The sequence below is a fragment of the Gopherus flavomarginatus genome, chromosome 10 (assembly GCF_025201925.1).
Source record: "Gopherus flavomarginatus isolate rGopFla2 chromosome 10, rGopFla2.mat.asm, whole genome shotgun sequence".
Lineage (NCBI taxonomy): Eukaryota > Metazoa > Chordata > Testudines > Testudinidae > Gopherus > Gopherus flavomarginatus.
In genome coordinates, this window is record NC_066626.1 from 9,496,683 (window position 1) to 9,521,201 (window position 24,519).

General features: G+C 50.3%; 1 protein-coding gene across 1 annotated transcript in view; it reads right to left on the reverse strand.

Annotated features, from left to right (window-relative positions):
* Nucleotides 1-372: 372 nt before the first annotated feature.
* Nucleotides 373-24,519, reverse strand: part of LOC127030286 (lanosterol synthase-like) — a 223,411-nt gene continuing 199,264 nt past the window's right edge. The window contains exons 17-23 of the mRNA XM_050916502.1: nt 6,073-6,169; nt 5,679-5,784; nt 4,994-5,059; nt 4,392-4,472; nt 3,683-3,853; nt 2,960-3,038; nt 373-1,034 (exon numbers count right to left, since the gene is read on the reverse strand). Of these exons, the coding sequence (XP_050772459.1) occupies nt 840-1,034; nt 2,960-3,038; nt 3,683-3,853; nt 4,392-4,472; nt 4,994-5,059; nt 5,679-5,784; nt 6,073-6,169 (795 nt within the window). The 3' untranslated portion in view covers nt 373-839. The remainder of the gene's footprint in view (nt 1,035-2,959; nt 3,039-3,682; nt 3,854-4,391; nt 4,473-4,993; nt 5,060-5,678; nt 5,785-6,072; nt 6,170-24,519) is intronic.

The following is a 24,519-nucleotide window of genomic DNA, read 5'->3' on the forward strand; positions in this document are numbered from 1 at the left end:
CTTTACAACTAAAAAAAAAAAATCAAAAACACAATATCATGTGCTAAGTTGGCCAACTATTTTGTTTTAAAATTAAAAAAACACATTGTTATTATTCAACAGCTGTGTCACCATTGCTGTGTTGCTTACTGTTAGTTGTACACCGACTTGTGTTTTCCTTGTGTGAACACATTTTGCTCGCCACATTTTTTAAAAGCGTAGCTTTACTGAAATGCTTTGGTTTCAAAGCTCTTGAAGCACTTCTATCGGTGAACAGGAATCACGTACATCATCTCTAGGGTTATAGTTTAATTTTAATTACTACATCCATATAATCAGTCTCCTCCAGAAGTGTCACTAGCGGGCTGCAGCGCCCATGGCAGCCATACAGGTGGGCCTCAGGGAAACAGGTTTGGGAACCCCTGGGTTATCGCCATAACTCGATCTCAGCGAGCGTTGGTGTGTGTACTACAGCTTGAAGTGCAGACACCTGCTCAAGGTCATACGGTTAGGCCCCACCCCCCAGCAGCCTATCCTATCCAGCATTCACCTGCAGACACACAGCTTTTTACACAATGGATCCGGGAAGAGGGGTCCATTCAAGCCAAGCCCCAGATGTACAGCACGTTTGACTGTAAGCTAGACAGTGCCCACACACACTCGCTGCCCCCTCCAAGCCCACACATAGGCCCGGAGCTAGAATCAATGTACAGAGTCCTCATGGACCACGACACAGCGCCAGGGCCTGCTGGCCTCCCGTAAAGAGCCTTGTAGCAAACCAAATCCAGCTAGGGTGTCACTGAGGCTGCAGGCCTGCCATGGGGCGTGGGCAGGGCCCAGGCTCAGGCAGAGGGGAACCCTCACAGAACCCTATCCTGCTTCCCTCCAGCCAGGATCTCCTCTTCGCTGTGCAAGGACCTGGGCTGCAGCTTGCCAGCAAGGGTGCTGCCGGGGTGCAGGCGTGCAAAGCGCCCCAGGGCCCAGATGGGGAAGATGTTGCGGTAGGAGGTGTAGCTGATTGCACAGGACTTGTTGAATGCTCCAGAGATGTTTTCCTGCGAGGGGAGAGAGACAGAAAGAGGCAGGATTGGCAGGGTGATCGTGAGCAAGGGGTGCTCCTGCAGGTGGTCCCACAAGCCCTTTGCACTCTCAGGTCTGTTGCGGGTACTGTGCCAAGCACACGTTATGACTGATACACCCATGTTTCCCACATGCCCCGGCACATGGATACACTCCCTGCTCACTCCCCCTGAGGCATGACACCGCACACACACAGGGCCATTTGTTGTGAGTTCAATCCTTAAGGGGGCCTTTTAGGGAACTGGGGTAAAAATGTGTCTGGGAACTGGCCCTGCTTTGAGCAGAGGGTTGGACTAGATGACTTCCTGAGGTCCCTTCCAACCCTGATATTCTATGGTTCTATGGCCAGGCTCTCCACCCCGCTCCAGTGGCCCGAAGGAGCCAGGCACTGGGCAACAGTGCCCAGGTGGGGATTGCCCTGCCAGGCACAGAGCCAGCATTAAGAGGCTCTCGCAGCCTCCAGCACGTGGCGTGGTCGTGGCATGGATGGAATACGCTGCTGGATGGGATTGTGACTAGCCCCATGCAGTAAAACAGTCCTTGGGCTGCTCTCACGTGTGCTGGGGCCAAGGCCAGCAGGCAGCCGGCCTCAGAATCAGGCAGTCAGACCTCTCCACCTCCCAGGGCTTCCCTGCAGCCACCAGCTCATCCAATCCCACCCCCTTAACACGCCGTGCCTGCATCTCCCCATACACCTCCAGCCACTGAACAACGGCAGTCAGCAGATGAGCCCTGTCCTGTTCCCGGTTCCAGCTGGATCCAGGACTCCCTGGGAAGGGTCAGGTGAGGTCACATAAAGCCACGCAGCCTGAGCCAAGGGGGAATACCCCAGAAATATATAGAAGAAGCCTCGTTCTGCCCACAATCCTTGCACCCAGGGTGCCCCATGGGATGGTGAGCTGCTGGGACGCAAAACGGATCCGTGTCCAGGGGGTTGACAGGCTACCTCCATGTGCACAAAGCAGCAGACCCCGCAATGGCCCCAGCTCCACGTGACACAGAGAGCGAGGGCTGGCAGGGGAAGGCAGGGCACACAGGGTTGGCTTGAGGTGCTCTTTGGTTTGCCAGCGTGAACAGCAGGGAGATGACAGGCAGCTGGCAAAGTGGAGCCCAGGGACAGCAAGGTGGGGAGAGGAGGGAGGTCAGCCAGAGACCCTGCCTTATCTGGGACGCTCCCACTGCCGAGGGCACCTGCTTCCGGAGCATTTCACTGCTCTGCAGCCTGGGGCTGCTTTGGGCTCTGCATGGCGCCTGGATCCCCACGTAACCATGACAGCAAAAGCCCCCTCACCTCATGGCCTCGGCCCGAAACCTGCACTGATCAGAAGCAGGCCCCTCCCAGAGTGTATCCCCCCACCCAATCTCTTTGTGAGATCTACAGCTCCTTACTGCAGCCAGGCATGGACTGACAGGCCCTGAACAGCTCCGGCTGGTTCAACATGCCACACAGGTCACCCCAGTACCCGCTGTCTGCTCCGGCTCCCCTCTCACAGCGTCCAGGACAAGGGCTCCAGCTGCTGGTCAAACTTTCTCCATCAGGGAGATCGTCCCTTCTCCTGCGACTACGACTTCTCATGACAACTGCATTCCACCAGCTCACCCAGACAGGGAAGCTTTTCAATACAGGAGGCAGAGCTCTCCCTGGAGCTGGACACCGACTGTGGAACTCACTGCCACACGACAGAAGAGACCACAGGCCAGAACGAAATGCAAAGCTCAGCTCTTCCACGGAGCCATCCTCAGCCAGCGATTCCCCCTCACAAACAACCCCCAGCAAAACCCTTTGAGCCATCGGCCTGCTGCTCCCGCAGCTGGGGGGACAAGAGAACGAGTGGCTGGCTGAAATGCCTGCAGTGACAGGGGCTGGACACATTAGAGAGAGCAGTGAGGAGCTGCATACCTGAGGCCAGTCACCATTGGGCAGCTGCTTGTCAATCAAAACCTTGATTCCCTTTTCCAGCACCCCAACGTCCGGGTATCTGCAAAGAGAAGGGGCAGAGGTCAGTGGTGTGACTCCGAATAGCATTCCAACCCCACCCCCACCCCCCGCCGTGCGCAGCCGGAGCTCTCCTCTCTCCCTCCCCGGCACCGCAGCAGGGACAGGAAGGCTCTTCTCCTCCCTCCACTAGCATCCAGCACTCACACTATGGCCACCCACCCACCTCTGTCTCGTTCCCAGGCCGGCAGCGCGGCACCGAAGGCCCCAGACAGCCAAGCAGGTGAGGAAGCACTAGGCAGTAAAGCCAGGCCTGCGACAGCAGCCACCTCCTGCAGTGCCCACTACAGCCGTGCCAAGGCTGGGGGGCAGCTCTGGGCTGTGCTGCTGCCTTACAGAGCCCGGACGCTCGCTGGGGGAGAGCCGGTGGTGTGACGATGGGCACCTAGTGCCAGCCCATGGACTGGAGCAGTCACTGGCTAACCCCTCTCGGCACAGGTGCCTCTCAATCGCTGGGGCGTGTGCTCTGGTATAGCCTAGGCGAGGACATCGCAGAGCACAGCAGAGGGAAGGCACGGCATGAACGAAGGCTTCCCCAGTGCCCGAGGTCCTTGACAGGGATGTGCTCTGTGAATACAGGTGAAGAGGACGATGTTCTGTGGTGAGAAGCGGCGTCGGTGCTCCTACCTGACAGCCATGAGCCCCAGCAGGGCCCAGCAGGTGTTGTGGATCTGGGAGGTGGAGCTCTGCACGTATCTACGCTGCTCACAGGACTCAAAGTCCTCTCCCCAGCCACCATCCTCCATCTGCTTGGAGACCAGGAACTGGCAGGCCTGGGCCACCTCTCTGCATGCGGCTCTGAAGGGACAAGGCAGAGCAGTGGGAGTCACTGGGGGCAAAGGGACTAAGCCAGGACGGCCTCATGGGGATTTGGGGGAAGGGGCTGGTGGAACAGGTGGGGGCAGCAGACAGTGTGAAGCTGGGGCAGGGAGGCTCTAGCAGGAACTGGGGGCTCCGAGATGAGACTTGGCCTTGGGGGTGGGAGCAGCAGCCTAGGGCCAGGCGAGCTTCCTCTGGTCAGTGCACAACCTGGCTCTGAACACCAGAGCCCCCAGCTGCGTGCAGCCAGCAAAGCTGGAGAGAGGGGACCACGGGCTGGGGACAGGGCCCCAAGGGGCTGTGACTCTCAGTGAGCGGGGGACCAGAGGTTACAGCACAGGACAGAGGAGCCCGACCTAATGCCCGGCAGGGAAGGCTGCTCTGGATTTGAACAAGCTCCTCCCCCAGCAGAGTGATGCAGCACCTCCCGTGCTTGAGGGATGGCACCAGGCACTCCAGGCCATGCCCTGCAGGCTGTGAGCAGCCAGGGAGCCACACGCCAGATTCCCACACTCACCCATTCTGGTAGGTGTTCTCCAGACAGGCGAAGGCCTCCAGTCCGAACCAGGTGCCGTAGGTAAAGCACACACCCCAGTTCCTGACGGGAGGAGAGAACCAGCGTCAGGCAGTGCAGAACGCTCTGCAGCTCTAACACCACCGGCCTCCCGTGCCACAGACGGGCATGGGAAGTCCCCACCTCCAAGTCCAGTCCCTCCCCGCCGCAGACCAGGGGAAGGGTCCCATCGCCACAGGCTACGCTGAGTCTTTACTGGAGCTGTTCTCATACACTGGCCAGGAGTCGCATCCCATCCCCCGTCGCTGCGTGTCGGGCTCATCTCTAGTCCGCAAGCTAAGGGGGTTAGTCACTCACTGTCAGCGCCCAGTGCCACAGGCTCTGGTCTGCCGGGGGCCCTAGACACGAGTGTAACAGGCCAGACTGCTGTGGGCTCCCTGAGCCAGCCCCCCACACCTCCTCCCCAGACACTGGCACACCTGGAGGTAAAGGGGAAAGAGGGTTGCCCAACAGTGCAGGTACCAGCACCTCTCTCCTCACCCCAGCCGCCTCCTGCCCCGAGCAGCACGGAGCTTGCTGCACCAGCGGTGCACGTGGCCACTCACCCTTCCCATGAGCCATCAGCTCTCTGCTCCCTGCGGCAGAACTCCAGGCCCTTGCGCAGCGTCTCTCTAGACAGGAGGAGAGGGGGTTCCTTAGTGTGCAGCGTCCATCCTCCTGCCAGCCCGACCCAGGGGCTCCCTGGGAGCTCAAATCCCCTCTGAGAAGTGGGGGCCCAGCCCCTATTAAAAGAGTCACTCGAGGGCCATAAGCTGCAAGATATACTGAGCTTCCACAGCCCCTGTGCAGCTGTCTGACCATGGCCCCTGGGACTCAAATGGAGAAAGGACATTTGCCGGTGGCCTCCCAGCTGGTCTGCGGATGAAACACATCCTGGTCTGTGCCCCCAGTGCCCTGCTTGAGGCCAGATGGCCCTTTGGCCTCATAGAGGAAGCGGATGTACTCAGGCGGGCTCTTCTGAAAGGGTAGCTAGGAAAGGAGGGTGCCCCCCACTGCACCAGGGCAGTGATGCCCCAGGGGCATGCACCCAACCAGCAGCACCCGCTGGGACAGGAGCTGCCGTGTTCGGCTACCGGGTTCGTTCCCGGAGCTGTGTGGGTGGCAGGGTCTGCTCTGCAGGTCAGAGTGTACAGGCGGGGCCCACGCCAGGTTCATCCCAGCAGGCCCAACTTACTGACCTTCCCAGGGTGCAAGCTCTGAACTGACAGTTCAGCGCTCCCTCTCCCTTACCTGACCTCCCGGGCCCGGTGCTCGGGGAAGGCCTCGTGGAAGTGCTTCAGTGCCTGCACGACGGCCGACGTGCACTCCACGTAGCAGTAGTCTATCATGATGTCACCTGCCAGACAGGAGAAGCAGCAGTGAGCATCCTCATCACACAGGGACACATGGCCAACAGGCAGCTCGAGGACAATGCCAGGCGCTGGCAGGGGCCCTACTCCCCTGGTGCACTCTCATCCCAGGAGCTGTGCAGAGGTGCTGTCTCTGGGGAGGGGCACTAGCCGTGTGACTGCACCCACACCCCCCCGAGCCTGCCTTGGGCACCACGCCCAGCAGACCTGGCCCTGCCTCCCCTCGCGGTGCAAGTGACAATCGCTGGAGAGAGGCCCAGCGCACCTGCCCTTACCAAACACCTCCGAGGGGTTCAGGAGCTCCAGCAGCCAGCCCCCCCGCTTGGTTTCATACGTCGCAAAGCCTCCATCAGGATTCCTCATGCTCAGCAACTGCCCGGACATGGAAGGGAAGAGATTGACAATCCAAATCAGCCTCGTTCACCCCCTGCTACAAATCACTCTCCCCCCGTTCCCCACCCCACAATCCCTCTCCAGAACCGTAGATCCCAAGGCCAGAAGGGCTGGCCTGACCTGCAGAGCACAGGCAAGAGACCTGCCCCAAAGTAACTCTTTTCCAGTAACAGCAGATCTTCTAAAAAATAGCCAATCTTGATTTTAAAATGGCCAGTGATGGTGAATCCACCACAATCCTGGAGGAGTTGTTCCAAATGTTAAATACCCTCTCTCTTTCCAGTCTCAATTTGTCTGGCTTCAGCTTCCAGCCACTGCAACGTGTTAGCCCTTTCTGTGCTAGACCGAAGAGCCCATTATTAAATATTTGTTCCCCATGTAGGTACTTATAGACTGGAATCAAGTCACTCCTTAACCTTCACGTTGTTAAGCTAAACGGATTGACCTCCTCGAGGTTATCGCTATAGGGCAGGTCTTCTAATCCTTTAATCATTCACGTGGGTCTTCTCTGACCCCTCCCCAGTTTGTCAACATCCTTCCTGACGGGTGGGCACCAGAACTGGGCACAGGATTCCAGCAGCCGTCACACCAGTGCCAAATGCAGAGGTAAAATAACCTCTCTGCTCCTACTTGAGATTCACCTGCTTATGAATCCCAGGATCCCATTAGCCCTTTTGGCACTGGGAACTCCTGTTCAACTGATTCTTCCGCAGGACCCCCAAATCTTTTTCAGAGTCCCTGCTTCCCAGGATAGCGTTCCCCATCCTGTATGTATGGCCTGTAATCTTTGTTCCTAGGTGTATACATTTAACCATATTAAAATGCATATTGTTTGCTTGCACCCAGCTTACCAAGTGATCCATATCGCTCTGAATCAGTGACCTGTCCTCTTCATTATTCACCACTCCCCCAATCTACGTGTTATCTGCAAATTTTATCAGTGATGATTTTATGTCCTCTGCTAGATCACTAATTAGGGCTGTCAAGTGATTAAAAAACTTAATCATGATTAATCGTGCGATTAAAAAAGCTTATCGTGTTTAACTATATGATTAATTGCGCTGTTAAACAATAATAGAATACCATTTATTTAAATATTTTGATGTCTTCTACATTTTCAAATATATTGATTTCAATTACAAACACAGAATACAAAGTGTATAGTGCTCACTTCATATTTATTTTTATTACAAATATTTGCACTGTAAAAAACAAAAGAAATATTATTTTTCAATTCATCTAATAGTGCAATCTCTTTCTCATGAATGATGAACTTACAAATGTAGAATTATGTACAAAATAACTGCTTTCAAAAATAAAAATATAGAACTTTAGAGCCTACAAGTCGACTCAGTCCTATTTCTTGTTCAGCCAATCGCTCAGACAAACAAGTTTGGTTACAATTTGCAGGAGATAATGCTGCCTGCTGCTTGTTTGCCATGTCACCTGAAAGCGAGAACAAGTGTTTGCATGGTACTGTTATAGCCGGTGTTGCAAGATATTTACATGCCAGATGCACTAAAGATTCATATATCCCTTCATGCTTCAACCACCATTCCAGAGGACATGCTTCCATGCTGATGATGGGTTCTGTTCAATAACAATCCAAAGCAGAGCGGACCGACACATGTTCATTTTCATAATCTGAGTCAGATGCCACCAGCAGAAGGTTGATTTCTTTTTTGGTGGTTTGGGTTCTGTAGTTTCCACATAACAGTGCTGATCTTTTAAGACTTCTGAAAGCATGCGCCACACCTTGTCTCTCCAAGATTCTGGAAGGCACTTCAGTTTCTTAAACCTTGGGTCAAGTGCTCTAGCTATCTTTGGAAATCTCAACCTGGTACCTTCTTTGCATTTTGTGAAATCTGCAGTGAAAGTGTTCTTAAAATGAACATGTACTGGGTCATCATCCAAGACTACCACAACATGAAATATAGGGCAGAATGCAGGTAAAACACAGAGCAGGAGACACAGAATTCTCCCCCAAAGTGTTCAGTCACAAATTTAATTAACACATTTTTTTTAAGGAGCATCATCAGTGTGGAAGAATGGCCTCTGGAATGGTGGTCGAAGCATGAAGCGTATCTGGCGTGTAATTACCTTGCAATGCCGGCTACAAAAGTGCCATGTGAATGCCTGTTCTCACGTTCAGGTGACATTGTAAAACAAGAAGCAGGCAGTATTATCGCCCATAAACGTAAACAACCTTCTTTGTCTTAGCGATTGGCTGAACAAGAAGTAGGACTGAGTGGACTAGTAGGCTCTACAATTTTACATCGTTTTGGTTTTGAGAGCAGTTATGTAACAAAAAACATCTACATTTGTAAGTTGCAACTTCATGATAAACAGACTGCACTACAGTACTTGTATGAGATTAAAACTGCAATTTTTTTTAAATCACAATTCATTTTTTTTAGTTAATCGCATGGATTAATCACAGTTAAATGACAGCCCTAATAAAAATATTAAAAAGCAAGGGCCAGGAAATGGATCCCTCTGACACATCTCTAGAAACACACCACTTGGTGCCGACCCCCTGTTTACATTACATTTGGAAACCCATCAGTTAGCCAGCTTTTAATCCATTTAATCCATTTGCCAGGTTAATTTTGTATCACTCTAGTTTTTTCACCAAATTTCGTGTGGTGCTATGTTAAACACCTTACAAAAGTCTAAGTCTTATATCAACACTATTACCTTTATCAACCAAACTGGACAAAAAATGATTATTTTCCATAAATAATTTTTGATTATTCTAATTTTAATCTCAGTGGTGACTGGCATTAATTACATTACCCTCCTTTAATTTTTTATTAATGGAGTTCCTTGGCCGCTCCATTATTTTGCCAGGGATTTATGTCAGACTGTCCAGCCTTGAACATTTTATTAACCCTTCTCAAATACTGGCACAACATTAGTTTTCTTTCAGTCTTCTGGAACATCCTCAATGTTCCAAGGCTTATGGAAATAATCAACATTTACAGTCCAGTGAGCTTCTCAGCCAGCTCTTTTAAAACTCTTGGATTCAAGTTATCTGGACCTGCTGATTTTTAAATATCTAACTTTAGTTACTGCTGTTTAACACCCTCCAGAGATACTAGTGGAATGTAAAGATTATCATCATATGATATGACTACACCATCTGTCTTTTCCCCCAAATACAGATAAAAATATTTATTGAACACTTCCGCTTTCTTTTGCATTATTACTGATAATTTTATCATTTTCATCTAGTAATGGACCAACACCAGTTTCAGGAAAAGATGGTTACTAACCTTTGTAACTGTTGTTCTTCGAGATGTGTTGCTCATATCCATTCCAATTAGGTGTGCACGCGCTGTGTGCACGTTCGTCAGAAGATTTTCTACCCTAGCAACACCCAGTGGATCGGCTGGGTGCCCCCTGGCGTGGCACCACTATGGCACCGAATATATACCCCTGCCAACCCATCCGCTCCTAAGTTCCTTCTTGCCGGCTACTCCAACAGTGGGGAAGGAAGGTGGGTTTTGGAATGGATATGAGCAACACATCTCGAAGAACAACAGTTACAAAGGTGAGTAACCGTCTTTTCTTCTTCGAGTGCTTGCTCATATCCATTCCAATTAGGTGAATCCCAAGCCTTACCTAGGCGATGGGGTCAGAGTGAGAAACTGCAGAATGCAAAACTGCTAAGCCGAAGGCTGCATCGTCTCTGGATTGTTGCACCAGGGCATAATGGGAAATAAAGGTGTGTACTGAAGACCACGTAGCTGCTCGACATATCTCCTGAATAGGTACTCGAGCTAAGAAGGCAGCTGACGAGGCCTGGGCCCTGGTAGAATGTGCGGTAATATGATCCGGAGAGGCATGAGCTAGATTGTAGCAAGCCCGGATGCATGCTGTTACCCAGGACGAGATCCTCTGAGAAAAGAAGGGCTGACCTTTCATCCGGTCCGCCACTGCAACAAAGAGTTGGGGCATTTTGCGGAAGGGCCTCGTACGGTCAATATAGAAGGAGAGCGCCCTACGGACGTCGAGCGAATGTAACTGCTGCTCCCTACGAGATGTATGAGGTTTGGGAAAGAAGACCGGTAGGAATATGTCCTGGTTGAGATGAAAGGCTGAAACTACTTTAGGGAGGAACGCCGGATGTGGGCGTAGCTGCACATTGTCCTTGTGGAATACCATATATGGTGGGTTCACCATCAGAGCCCGAAGCTCAGAGACTCTCCTAGCCGATGTAATGGCTACAAGGAAGGCTGTTTTCCATGATAAATATAGGAGTGAGCAGGTTGCCAATGGCTCGAACGGGAGGAGCGTAAGTCTCTCCAGAACTAAATTGAGGTCCCAGGAAGGGGCGGGGCATTATACTAAGGGGTATAGACACTCCAGGCCTTTGAGGAACCTCGAGACCATAGGGTGGGAGAAGACAGAGTAAGTACCTTCTCCGGGATGGAAAGTAGAAATAGCCGCCAAGTGCACTCATAGAGATGAGATAGCGAAGCCTTGTAGTTTTAGGTACCAGATGTAGTCCAAAATAGTAGGGATAGGAACCTCCGCAGGTGCAACATTCTGCGTGTGACACCTGCAAGAAAACCATTTCCACTTGGCTAAGTAAGTAGACCGCGTAGAAGGTTTCCTGCTACCCAGGAGTATCTCTTGCACCGGGGCAGAGCAGCGTAATTCCGATTGGGTTAACCATGCAGGAGCCATGCTGTTAGATGGAAGGATTGTAGGTCTGGGTGGAGAAGCCTGCCGTGGTCCTGCGTTATCAGATCCTGATGAAGGGGTAGGGGGATTGGGTTGGCTATCGAGTGGTCCAGCAACGTGGTGTACCAGTGTTGTCGGGGCCACGCAGGGGCGATCAGGATCAGTCAAGCCCTGTTCGTGCACAGGGTTCTCATAAAGCTTCTCAGGGACAGGGCTCGACTGATCCTGATTGCCCCTGCGTGGCCCCGACAACACTGGCACACCACGTTGCTGGACCACTCGATAGCCAACCCAATCCCCCTACCCCTTCATCAGGATCTGATAACGCAGGACCACGGCAGGCTTCTCCACCCAGACCCGCAATCCCTCCATCTAACAGCATGGCGGGAAAGGTGGAAAGGCGTAAAGCATCTGGTTCACCCAAGAGATTAGGAAGGCGTCCGATATTGAGCGCGGGGCGAGACCCTGGAAGGAGCAAAACTTCTGACACTTCCTCTTGTTGCGGGAAGTGAATAGGTCTATGCGGGGAAAGCCCCACTTCTGGAAGATGGAATGTACAATGTCTGGGCGGAATGACCACTCGTGAGAGAGAAAGGATCTGCTGAGATGGTCTGCCAGAGTGTTCCGGACCCCTGGGAGGGAGGACGCTACAAGGTCTATAAGTGAGCTATACAAAATTCCCACAGTTGGATCGCCTCCTGACAAAGGGGGGAGGATCGAGTCCCTCCCTGTTTGTTTATGTAGTGCATTGCTGTTGTGTTGTCCATTAGTACTAGAACACAACGGCCCTGCAGGTGATGTTAGAACGTCTGGCATGTGAGGCGAACTGCTCTCAGCTCGCGGACGTTTATGTGCAATGCTAGCTCTTGAGATGACCAGAGGCCTTGTGTGCGACGATGGCCTAGGTGTGCCCCCCAGCCGAGAGACAACACGTCTGTCGTTAGGGATACTGAGGGCTGTCTCGTCTGGAACGGCATCCCTGCACACACCAGGGAAGGTGTTAGCCACCAGTTGAGGGAGCCTAAGACGCTCTGAGGAACGGTGACGATCATGTCTATGGTGTCCCTGCCCGGGCAGTAAACTGAGGCGAGCCAGGTTTGAAGGGGACACAGGCGTAGTTTGGCGTGCTTGGTTACAAAAGTGCACAGGGCCATGTGACCAAGAAGGCTGAGGCAGGTGCGGGCTGAGGTCGTCGGAAAAGTTTGGAGGCTTTCTATGACCGAAACTAGTGCCAGAAACCGGGGTAGTGGAAGGAAGGCTGTTGCGAGTGTGGAGTCTAGAATGGCCCCGATGAATTCTATTCTTTGAGTGGGCACTAGAGTAGACTTCTCTAGATTGATCATCAGGCCCAACCTCTCGAATAGGTCCGTGATGATAGCAACATGCCTGGTGACTTGAACCTCGCCAGTCATCTAGGTAAGGAAAGATGTGTATACGCCGACGACGGAGGAAGGCGGCCATTACAACCATGCACTTTGTAAACATGCGCGGGGCGGCAGATTGGCCAAATGGGAGGACCGCAAATTGAAAATGTTGGTTGCGCACCATAAACCGTAGGTACCGTCTGTGCGGAGGGTAAATGGCGATGTGAAAATATATGTCCTTCATGTCGAGAGCAGCGTACCAGTCTCCGGGATCCAAGGATGGGATGATGGTCCCCAGGGACACCATGTGGAACTTCAACTTCTTCAGAAAGACGTTGAGACCGCATAGGTCCAGGATGAGTCAGAGACCCCCTTTCGCCTTGGGGATTAGAAAAGATTGGGAGTAAAATCCCTTGCCCCTGAACTCCTCCAGCACCTCCTCTATAGCTCCGATGGAGAGGAGCGTACGAACCTCTTGCCAGAGGAATTGCTCGTGAGAGGGGTCCCTGAAGAGGGACGGGGAGGCAGGGTAGGAGGGAGGGTGCAAAATAAATTGGAGGTGGTATCCAAATTCCACCGTGCGTAGGACCCAACAATCTGAGGTTAATTGGGCCCACACAGGGAGGAAGGAGGAAAGGCCGTTGGAAAACTGAAGAGGATCCTGGGGAAGGACTGGTGCTCTGCTCTCGGGCGCACCTTCAAAAGTTCGGTTTTGGTCCCTCTGGTGGTTTGGCGGGACTGTTATTCTGGCCCCTTTGGGAACCCGACTGCCGTCTGCGTTTCCCGCAACCACACCTCCTGCTAAAGTCTTGTCGTGGCCTGGGTGGGGGGTAAGGGTGCTGAGGCTGGGTATGGAAGGAGCTCTGTTGGGTTTGCGGAATATGCATCCCGAGGGAACGCATGATGATGCAATTCTCCTTGAGACTCTGGAGTCTAGGGTCCGTTTTCTGAGAGAAAAGGCCCTGTCCATCAAACGGAAGGTCCTGAATAGTGCGTTGCAGTTCAGGAGGTAGGCCTGACACCTGCAACCACAATATTCTCCGCATTATAATCCCCGAGTCACGGTTCTGGCAGTCAAATCAGCAGCGTTGAGTCAGGCCTGCAGGGAAGTCCGTGCCACTTTCTTCCCTTCCTCCAGAAGGGCTTGGAATTCCGGGCAGGAGTCCTGTGGGACCAGTTCAGCGAACTTACCCACCGATTGCCAGGTATTATAATTATACCTGCTGAGCAAGGCCTGTTGGTTGGCCACCCATAGTTGGAGGCCTCCGGCAGAGTAAACTTTACGCCCCAGGAGATCCATCCTTCTAGCCTCCCGCGATTTCGGGGCAGGAGCTTGCTGGCCATGGCGCTCTCTCTCATTTACAGATTGAATGACCAGAGAGCATGGAGTAGGATGGGTATATAAGTATTCATACCCTTTAGAGGGTACCATGTATTTCCTTTCCACACCTCTGGCCGTGGGAGGGATAGACGCCGGGGATTGCCAAATGGTGTCTGCTTTGGCCTGGATGGAACGAATGAACGGCAGAGCCACGCGAGTTGGGGCATCCGCCAACAGTATGTCTATGACCGGGTCTTCCACCTCCGGGACCTCCTTCACCTGAAGGTTGATGTTTAAGGCGACTCGCCGGAGAAGGTCCTGGTGGGCTCGGAGGTCGATAGGGGGCGGGCCCGATGTAGAAGTACCGGATACTGCCTCATCTGGCGAAGAAGAGAGTGACAGACCCGGCACGGTTGGCTCATTTAGTGACTCCTGTTCTGGAGGAGCATCAGGGTCCGGGAACACATGAGGATCCGGCGCAAGAGCCAAGTCGTCCGTACCCGCTGGAGGAGGGCGGCTAATAGTGGCCTCTGGCGCCCGATGTTCCGATGGGGCAGAACGAGATGGAACCGTGGGTTCGCCTTGGGCCTGGTGATATGCCCAAGGCGTCCAGAAGGGCCACTGAGGCACTTGTTCCGTGCCCTGAGGCTCCTGGAGGACACGGCTTTGCGTTTCTGAATCTCCATATGCGGAGCTATCAGGATGCAAAGACTCAGATGGGTGCTGTGATGGCTATGACGGAGCAGAGCACACGTGAGGAGGAGCCCTTTGCGTAGGGTACCGTACGTCATGCCTCACAGGAGAGCGGTACCAGGAGTCGTACTGGTGCCGAGAGGTTGACCGGGACCTGCGAGCGGCACGGTGCCGGGAGGTCGAGCGGGATCGTGAAGCTCTATGGTGGGAGTGACTGCAGCGCAAACGGCGCCGGGAGCTGGACCACCGTCTGGAGTATCGGTCCGGAGACCAGGATCTTGAACGGTACCGCTAGTACGACCGGTGCCGGGAAGGAGATCGGTACCGAGACTGCGAGCGGCGTCGAGATTGGGACTGATGGTAAGATCGGGAGCACTGGCGAGATCTCGATCTCAAGCAGTGCCTGCCTGCGGCGTCAATGGAAGGTGCCTGACTAGGGCAGGCTTCCCTGCTGATGCAATAACCCGCACCGGTGGTGCCGGGGGTTGGGGCAGGGTGGGCTCCGTTAGGGCAATGAGTTCCCTCGCCGTCGAAAAGGTCTCTGGCATAGTGGGAACAATAAGCTCGACCTCGGCATGTGCCAGGGACTGTCATGCACCAGACTCGACGGCTCTTGCCTGACCGGAATCAATGGTGCCAAGATTGCCGGTGCCGTGGCAGTTGTTGGTGCCAGGCGACTCGGTTTCGGCTGCTGCTCAGACTGCGGTGTGGATATTGGATCCGCAGGATCTTTGACCTTTTTTGGCACGCGGGGAGAGGGAGCGGTGCCGGGCTGGTTTCTGGGCCAGTGATGGCTGATGCCGGGGCATCTTGGTGGTGCTGGCGCTCTCCGGTACCGACGACGCACTTCTCCCCAGCGCGGACTGTGAGGAACTCAGTGCCAAAGACGGAGGAGTGAGGGCCGCCTCCATTAGGAGCTGCTTTAGATGAAAGTCCCACTCCTTTTTTGTCCGCGGCTTGAAGGACTTGCAAATCCGGCACTTATCTGTAAGATCGTATTCCCTCAGGAACTTTAGGCAGGAGTAGTGGGGGTCTCCCGTTGGCATCGGCCACCGGCAGGCCGAGCACGGTTTGAAGCCCGGTGAACCAGGCATGGGCCTGGGCACCAGGAGAGGGGAAGGGGCTAATCCCCAACCCTCTGAACTATATACACTAACTAGGTTTACAAAAGGTTATTAAAAGTGTTAACTACAACTATAAAACTATAAAACTATATACACAATAGTACTAGAATGAGTGAATAGCTAGGGAAGTGGAGATCAGCTAAGCCGCGCTCCACTGTTCCAACGACCGACACGGGCGGTAAGAAGGAACTGAGGAGCGGACGGGTCAGCAGGGGTATATATTCGGTGTCATAGCTGCACCACGCCAGGGGGCACCCAGCTGACCCACCGGGTGTTGCTAGGGTAGAAAATCTTCCGACGAACGTGCACGCGGCGCGCGCACACCTAATTGGAATGGATATGAGCAAGCACTCGAAGAAGAATCTTTTGTTCTTAATGTAAGCAGAGTCAGGATGAGCTCTACCTTGACATCTGCTGGTGAATTGTGGTGAGTTGTGGAAAAGAACTTCAGGGGCTGGTCTTGTTTCCATAGGCACACCCATCCTACCTAGCATGGGGCCACAGCCGCCCGAATAGTCACTTTGGCTGCTGTGGGATCTCCAGTTTCTCTGTCATTGCGGCAGGGAGAATAAAGTGTTGTTACCCTGATTATGTGAATCAAGGCCAGTGGAACTGTTTTATGACAGGGGGACTCATCATCAACTAAGTAGCACTCATTTGACAAGGGCCATGGGTTCCAAACTGCAGTGAATTGAGAGGGAGAGACTGGGGTGGTGGTAATAATAATAAATAAAATAATAATAAATTGTATCTGATAGTATGGACCCCTTTTGAGAACCTGAAATACCAATTGCTGCACCACCACAGTTGAACAGCAGAGCTGATCTTGATTTTATTAAGAGTCTAGTTACAGACTGCTGTGCTGATTTCACGTTAGGCTAATGGTGCACCAGTAGTGGGGCTCCCCTACCACAAGCTGAAATCACTAAAGAGCTAAAGTTACTAAGAGCTGAAATCACTGAGCGCTGTGTTAACTAGTGGGGGAGCCTGAAGAAATCTTGCTAACTGGCTGGCAGAGCAGTTTGTGGGATGATTGGAATGGTCCACGGGACAGTAAGTGGAGTGAAGCAGAGCAGTTTGTGGGACGCTGGAGCGGCTCATGGGACGGCTGGTGGAGTGGAGGGGCTTGTGGTGAAGGCTGCAGCAGAACCCCATGGAGAGGTGGGGCAGTCAGCCTTGGACCACATAAGGTGCCTATTAACACCCCATGCACCCCTTTCCCCCACACTTCCACCCAGGCTGGGGGGGGGGAGGTGTAAAACTCTGCAGATAAACTTTTGAACTCTGAGGCTGCACTGACCAGGGACAGACTCTTTGGGGGTGTTGGACTTTTGGGACTTTGGGGTGGTCTTTTGGGGTGTTGGACTTAAGACCCTGAGGGAAAAAGAATAGTGCCAAACTTACTTGGGGTGGGTCTTTTGCTCACAGTTTGTGTTATGAATCCTGTTTGTGGTGTTTCCCCAACATAATGCCGCGTTGTTTCCCTCCTTTATTAAAAGGATTTTGCTACACTCAGACTCCGTGCTTGCAAGAGGGGAAGTATTGCCTCCTAGAGGCACCCGGGGGGTGGAATGTAATTGTCCCAGGTCACTGGGTGGGGGCTTGAGCTGGTTTTGCATTACATTACTGAAACCCCTAGATACTGAAGCCAGCCCTTGTTGCTGCCAATTCAGACAGGCAGAAGGGTTACATTAATATCTTAAACTCCTTATTATCCTTAACTCTGCAGGCCACAGAGTTCTTCTTGTGCCCCTGTGTTTCCCGCATCCATTTTCTACAATTCTTAGCTTCTGATTTCAACTTCCCTTTTCTGCCATTTGTTATATATTGTTTTTTTATAGGTGCCTTCACCTCCCCTCTAATCCAAGTCTTTCATTATCCACTCCCGCCTTCTTCCTTCATTGTGGGATTGTAGCTTTTGGGGCATCCACTTGTTCTTAAACAATTACCAGTTATCATCTACATTTTCTCTGATTAAATTCTTCCTCCCAGCTGATTTGGGTTACAGTTGTTTAGCTTTGTGAGATTGGTCCTTTAAAAGTACCAGATGCCTCTGCTCTGGACTTTATTCTGTTTGCACATTACTCATGTGATCGAGTTATGATTACTTATACCTAAGATTCCACTAATTTTTAGTTGTGTGATCAATTCCTCTTTATCTGTCAAGACGAGGTCCAATGCAGAATTCTCTTGTCTCAGTGGCAGCACTTTTTAAGTTAGGAACCTGTCATCAATGAGATTTCGAAATCCCAAGGAGGTTTTGGTACTGGCTACATGAGCCCTCCAGCATGTGTCACTGTGACCGAAGTCCCTCATCATCACACAGCTTTTTTCCCTACACACTGTAGATTGGTGCGTCCTGTGATTTGGGGTCTGTAGCAAACACTAACTTGTGCTCGGTCTGTTAGAACCCTGATCTATTAGCATCTGAGATCATTGTCTTCCGAGTTATCAGTGACTCAGAACAGGTGAGTATCAGAGGAGTAGCCGTGGTAGTCTGGATCTGTAAAAGCAGCAAAGAGTCCTGTGGCACCTTATAGACTAACAGACGTATTGGAGCACGAGCTTTCGTGGGTGAATACCACTTCGTCGGATGCATGAGGTGAGGCCATTTTTGATGTAGATGCCACTTGCCCTCCCCTTTTGCCCATTGGGTCTTTGCTAAATAAGTCGGGGCCATTGATTTTAATATTCCAGTCATGGGACTTGTCCCAGCAGGTTTCAGTAATGCCACAGCTAGATCACATTTATGCTCCTAGATGAGCAATTCCAATTCCTCTTGTTTGTTACCCAGGCCCTGAGCTTTGGGGCATAGGCAATTCAAGAATTTTTCTCTCTCATGTCCTTTGGCTCCCTGATTTTATTCTCAACATCTCAATTTTATGCTAAATGAGGCCTCATTTCTTCCCTCTTTTTCCCCTTCCTTTTTGCTAGGAGCTGGCCTGAGCCAGAGGCACTTTTATCCTCCCCTCAGAACAGCTGCCTGGTCTCCAAGGCCCTGGAGCCAGCTCGGGTCACTCGTTTCCGCTCCCCAAGACCTGGGCGAATGAGCTCCCTGCACAGGGTGTCTCCCCAGCGGGCAGTCTGCTGACAGCACAAAGGTGCTGCGCTGTCCCTCCACGCACCGTCCCAAGGACTGAGAACAGCTCTGAGCTCTCTCCCGCACACAGGGCAACCTGGTCCCATCCTGTCAGGCTGCACACACTGCTCCCCTCTCGGGACTGAGCTGAGCTTTTGTTTGTCAGTCTGTTTGGTTTGTTTGTTTGAAGGACCGTGTGCTGTAGCTGGCAGTTGGAGGCAGAGCTACCAGGAAGGTTTGAAAGGCAAATAACACAGGAATGCAGAGGCAAGATTAGAAAGGCAAAGGCACAAAATGAACTCAAACTAGCTATGGGAATAAAGGGAAACAAGAAGACTTTTTATCAATACATTAGAAGCAAGAGGAAGACCAAGGACAGGGTAGGCCCACTGCTCAGTGAGGAGGGGGAAACAGTAACGGGAGACTTGTCATTAAGCATCTCTGCCATTTCCTTCTTTGTTTGGTCTTCACTGAGAAGTCTGAAGGAATGTCTAATATAGTGAATGCTTATGGGAAGAGGGTAGGTTCAGAAGATAAAATAAAAAAAGAGCAAGTAAAAAATCACTTAGAAAAGTTAGATGCCTGCAAGTCACCAGGGCCTGATGAAATGCATCCTAGAATACTCAAGGAGTTAATAGAAGAGGTATCTGAGCCTCTAGCTATTATCTTTGGGAAATCATGGGAGACGGGGAGATTAAAGAAGACTGGAAGGGGGCAAATATAGTGCCCATCTATAAAAAGGGAAATAAAAACAACCCAGGAAACTACAGACCAGTTAGTTTAACTTCTGTGCCAGGGAAGATAATGGAGCAGGTAATTAAAGAAATAATCTGCAAACACTTGGAAGGTGGTAAGGTGATAGGGAATAGCCAGCATGGATTTGTAAAGAACAAATCGTGTCAAACTAATCTGATAGCATTCTTTGATAGGATAACGAGCCTTGTGGATAAGGGAGAAGCGGTGGATGTGATATACCTAGACTTTAGTAAGGCATTTGATACGGTCTCGCATGATATTCTTATAGATAAGCTAGGAAAGTACAATTTAGATGGGGCTACTATAAGGTGGGTGCATAACTGGCTGGATAACAGTACTCAGAGAGTAGTTGTTAATGGCTCCCAATCCTGCTGGAAAGGTATAACAAGTGGGGTTCCGCAGGGGGAGTGTTGTAAACAAGACACGAGAAGTCATTCTTCCGCTTTACTCTGCACTGGTCAGGCCTCAGCTGGAGTATTGTGTCCAGTTCTGGGCACCGCATTTCAAGAAAGATGTGGAGAAATTGGAGAGGGTCCAGAGAAGAGCAACAAGAATGATTAAAGGTCTTGAGAACATGACCTATGAAGGAAGGCTGAAGGAATTGGGTTTCTTTAGTTTGGAAAAGAGAAGACTGAGAGGGGACAAGATAGCAGTTTTCAGGTATCTAAAAGGGTGTCATCAGGAGGAGGGAGAAAACTTATTCACCTTAGCCTCCAATGATAGAACAAGAAGCAATGGGCTTAAACTACGAGAGGGGATGCCATTTTAGACTTGGTGTTGGTGAGCAGTGAGGACCTCGTAGAAGAAATGGTGGTAGGGGACAACCTTGGTTCGAGTGATCATGAGCTGATTCAGTTCAAACTAGATGGAAGGATAAACAAATGTAGATCTGCAATTAGGGTTTTTGACTTCTCGAGGGCTAATTTTAAAGAGTTAAGGAAATTAGTTAGGGAAGTGGATTGGACGGAGGAATTAGTGGATTTAAATGTGGAGGAGGCCTGGAATTACTTTAAGTCGCAGCTGCGGGGACTGTCGGAAGCCTGCATCCCGAGAAAGGGGAAAAGAACCATGGGCAGGAGTTGCAGGCCAAACTGGATGAGCAAGCAACTCAGAGAGGGGATTAGACAAAAGCAGAAAGCTTACAGGGAGTGGAAGGAAGGCAGGATCAGTAAAGAAAGCTACCTTGCTGAGGTCAGAACATGTAGGGATAAAGTGAGGAAGGCTAAAAGCCACATTGAACTGGAACTTGCAAAGGGAATCAAAACCAATAGTAAAAGGTTCTACAGCCACATAAATAAGAAGAAAACAAAGAAAGAAGAAGTGGGGCCGCTATACACTGAGGATGGAATGGAGGTTAAGGATAACCTAGGCATGGCCCAACATCTAAACAAGTACTTTGCCTCGGTTTTTAATAAGACTAGTGAGGAACCTTGCGATGATGGAGGGATGATAAACGGGAATGTGGATATGGAAGTGGATATTACTGCAACTGAGGTAGAGGCCGTACTTGAACAGCTCGATGGGTCAAAGTCGGAGGGCCCGGACAATCTCCACCCGAGGATATTAAAGGAACTGGCGCGTGAAATTGCGAGCCCGTTAGCGAGAATTTTTAAGCAATCGATAATCTCGGGTGTTGTGCCATATGACTGGAGGATTGCTAATGTAGTTCCTATTTTTAAGAAAGGGAAAAAGAGTGATCCGGGTAATTATAGGCCTGTTAGCTTGACGTCTGTAGTATGTAAGGTCTTGGAAAAAATTTTAAGGGAGAAAGTAGTTAAGGACATAGAGGTCAATGGTAATTGGGACGAATTGCAACACGGATTTACTAAAGGTAGATCGTGCCAAACCAATCTGATCTCCTTCTTTGAGAAGGTGACGGATTACTTAGATAAAGGAAATGCGGTAGATATAATTTACCTAGATTTCAGTAAGGCGTTCGACACGGTTCCGCACGGGGAGCTGTTAGTTAAATTGGAAAAGCTGGGAGTGAATATGAAAGTTGTAAGGTGGATAAGGAACTGGTTAAAGGGGAGACTCCAGAGGGTCGTATTGAAAGGTGAACTGTCGGACTGGAAGGAGGTCACCAGTGGAGTCCCTCAAGGATCGGTTTTGGGACCGATCTTATTCAACCTTTTTATTACTGACTCATAGACTCATAGACTCTAGGACTGGAAGGGACCTCGAGAGGTCATCGAGTCCAGTCCCCTGCCCTCATGGCAGGACCAAATACTGTCTAGACCATCCCTGATAGACATTTATCTAACCTACTCTTAAATATCTCCAGAGATGGAGATTCCACAACTTCCCTAGGCAATCTATTCCAGTGTTTAACTACCCTGACAGTTAGGAACTTTTTCCTAATGTCCAATCTAAATCTCCCTTGCTGCAGTTTAAGCCCATTGCTTCTTGTTCTATCATTGGAGGCTAAGGTGAACAAGTGTTCTCCCTCCTCCTGATGACACCCTTTTAGATACCTGAAAACTGCTATCATGTCCCCTCTCAGTCTTCTCTTTTCCAAACTAAACAAACCCAATTCCTTCAGCCTTCCTTCATAGGTCATGTTCTCAAGACCTTTAATCATTCTTGTTGCTCTTCTCTGGACCCTCTCCAATTTCTCCACATCTTTCTTGAAATGCGGTGCCCAGAACTGGACACAATACTCCAGTTGAGGCCTAACCAGCGCAGAGTAAAGCGGAAGAATGACTTCTCGTGTCTTGTTTACAACACACCTGTTAATGCATCCCAGAATCACGTTTGCTTTTTTTGCAACAGTATCACACTGTTGACTCATATTAAGCTTGTGGTCCACTAAGACCCCTAGATCTCTTTCTGCCATACTCCTTCCTAGACAGTCTCCTCCCATTCTATATGTGTGAAACTGATTGTTCCTTCCTAAGTGGAGCACTTTGCATTTATCTTTATTGAACTTCATCCTGTTTACCTCAGACCATTTCTCCAACTTGTCCAGATCATTTTGAATTTTGACCCTGTCCTCCAAAGCAGTTGCAATCCCTCCCAGTTTGGTATCGTCCGCAAACTTAATAAGCGTACTTTCTATGCCAACATCTAAATCGTTGATGAAGATATTGAACAGAACCGGTCCCAAAACAGAACCCTGCGGAACCCCACTTGTTATACCTTTCCAGCAGGATTGGGAGCCATTAACAACTACTCTCTGAGTACGGTTATCCAGCCAGTTATGCACCCACCTTATAGTAGCCCCATCTAAATTGTACTTTCCTAGCTTATCTATAAGAATATCATGCGAGACTGTATCAAATGCCTTACTGAAGTCTAGATATATCACATCCACCGCTTCTCCCTTATCCACAAGGCTCGTTATCCTATCAAAGAATGTTATCAGATTAGTTTGACACGATTTGTTCTTTACAAATCCATGCTGGCTATTCCCTATCACCTTACCACCTTCCAAGTGTTTGCAGATGATTTCTTTGATTACCTGCTCCATTATCTTCCCTGGCACAGAAGTTAAACTAACTGGTCTGTAGTTTCCTGGGTTGTTTTTATTTCCCTTTTTATAGATGGGCACTATATTTGCCCCCTTCCAGTCTTCTGGAATCTCCCCCGTCTCCCATGATTTCCCAAAGATAATAGCTAGAGGCTCAGATACCTCTTCTATTAACTCCTTCAGTATTCTAGGATGCATTTCATCAGGCCCTGGTGACTTGCAGGCATCTAACTTTTCTAAGTGATTTTTTACTTGCTCTTTGCTTATTTTCTCTTCTAAATCTACCCTCTTCCCGTAAGCATTCACTATACTAGACATTCCTTCAGACTTCTCAGTGAAGACCGAAACAAAGAAGTCATTAAGCATCTCTGCCATTTCCAAGTCTCCCGTTACTGTTACCCCCTCCTCATTGAGCAGTGGGCCTACCCTGTCCTTAGTCTTCCTCTTGCTTCTAATGTATTGATAAAAAGTCTTCTTGTTTCCCTTTATTCCCATAGCTAGTTTGAGTTCATTTTGTGCCTTTGCTTTTCTAATCTTGCCTCTGCATTCCTGTGTTATTTGCCTATATTCATCCTTAGTGATCTGCCCTAGTTTCCATTTTTTATATGACGCCTTTTTATTTTGTAGGTCACGCAAGATCTCAAGGGTAAGCCAAGGTGGTCTTTTGCCACATTTTCTATCTTTCCTAACCATTGGAATAACTTGCTTTTGGGCCCTTAATAGCGTCCCTTTGAAAAACTGCCAACTTTCCTCAGTTGTTTTTCCCCTCAGTCTTAATTCCCATGGGACCTTGCCTATCAGCTCTCTGAGCTTACCAAAATCCGCCTTCCTGAAATCCATTGTCTCTATTCTGCTGTACTCCCTTCTACCCTTACTTAGAATTGCAAATTCTATGATTTCATGATCACTTTCACCCAAGCTTCCTTCTACTTTCAAATTCTCAACAAGTTCCTCCCTATTTGTTAAAATCAAGTCTAGAACAGCTTCCCCCCTAGTAGCTTTTTCAACTTTCTGAAATAAAAAGTTGTCTGCAATGCAGTCCAGGAACTTATTGGATAGTCTGTGCCCCGCGGTGTTATTGTCCCAACATATATCTGGATAGTTGAAGTCCCCCATCACCACCAAATCTTGGGCTTTGGATGATTTTGTTAGTTGTTTGAAAAAAGCCTCATCCACCTCTTCCGCCTGATTAGGTGGCCTGTAGTAGACTCCCAGCACGACATCACCTGTGTTTTTTACCCCTTTTAGCCTAACCCAGAGACTCTCCACCCTTCCGTCTCCTATGTCCATCTCCACCTCAGTCCAAGTGTGTACATTTTTAATATATAAGGCAACACCTCCTCCCTTTTTCCCCTGTCTATCCTTCCTGAGCAAACTATACCCATCCACACCAACATTCCAGTCGTGTGTATTATCCCACCAAGTTTCAGTAATGCCAATAATGTCATAGTTGTATTTGTTTATTAGCACTTCCAGTTCTTCCTGCTTATTACCCATACTTCTTGCATTTGTATAAAGGCATCTAAGATACTGGTTTGATTTTGCCTCCCAGCTTTGCCCTGACCCTCCTTCCTCTCTGCCATTATAGCCCGTGCTCCCTCCTGCTTCCAACCCATCTCCCAGGTCTTGTTCCCCACTTTCCTGCGGGCTTTGCTCACCTGTCCCCGTCGAACCTAGTTTAAAGCCCTCCTTACCAGGTTAGCCAGTCTGTGCGCGAATAAGGCCTTTCCTCTCTTCGAAAGGTGAACGCCATCTGTTCCTAGCAGTCCTTCCTCAAGTAGCATCCCGTGGTCGAGGAAGCCAAAGCCCTCCTGGCGACACCATCTTCGCAGCC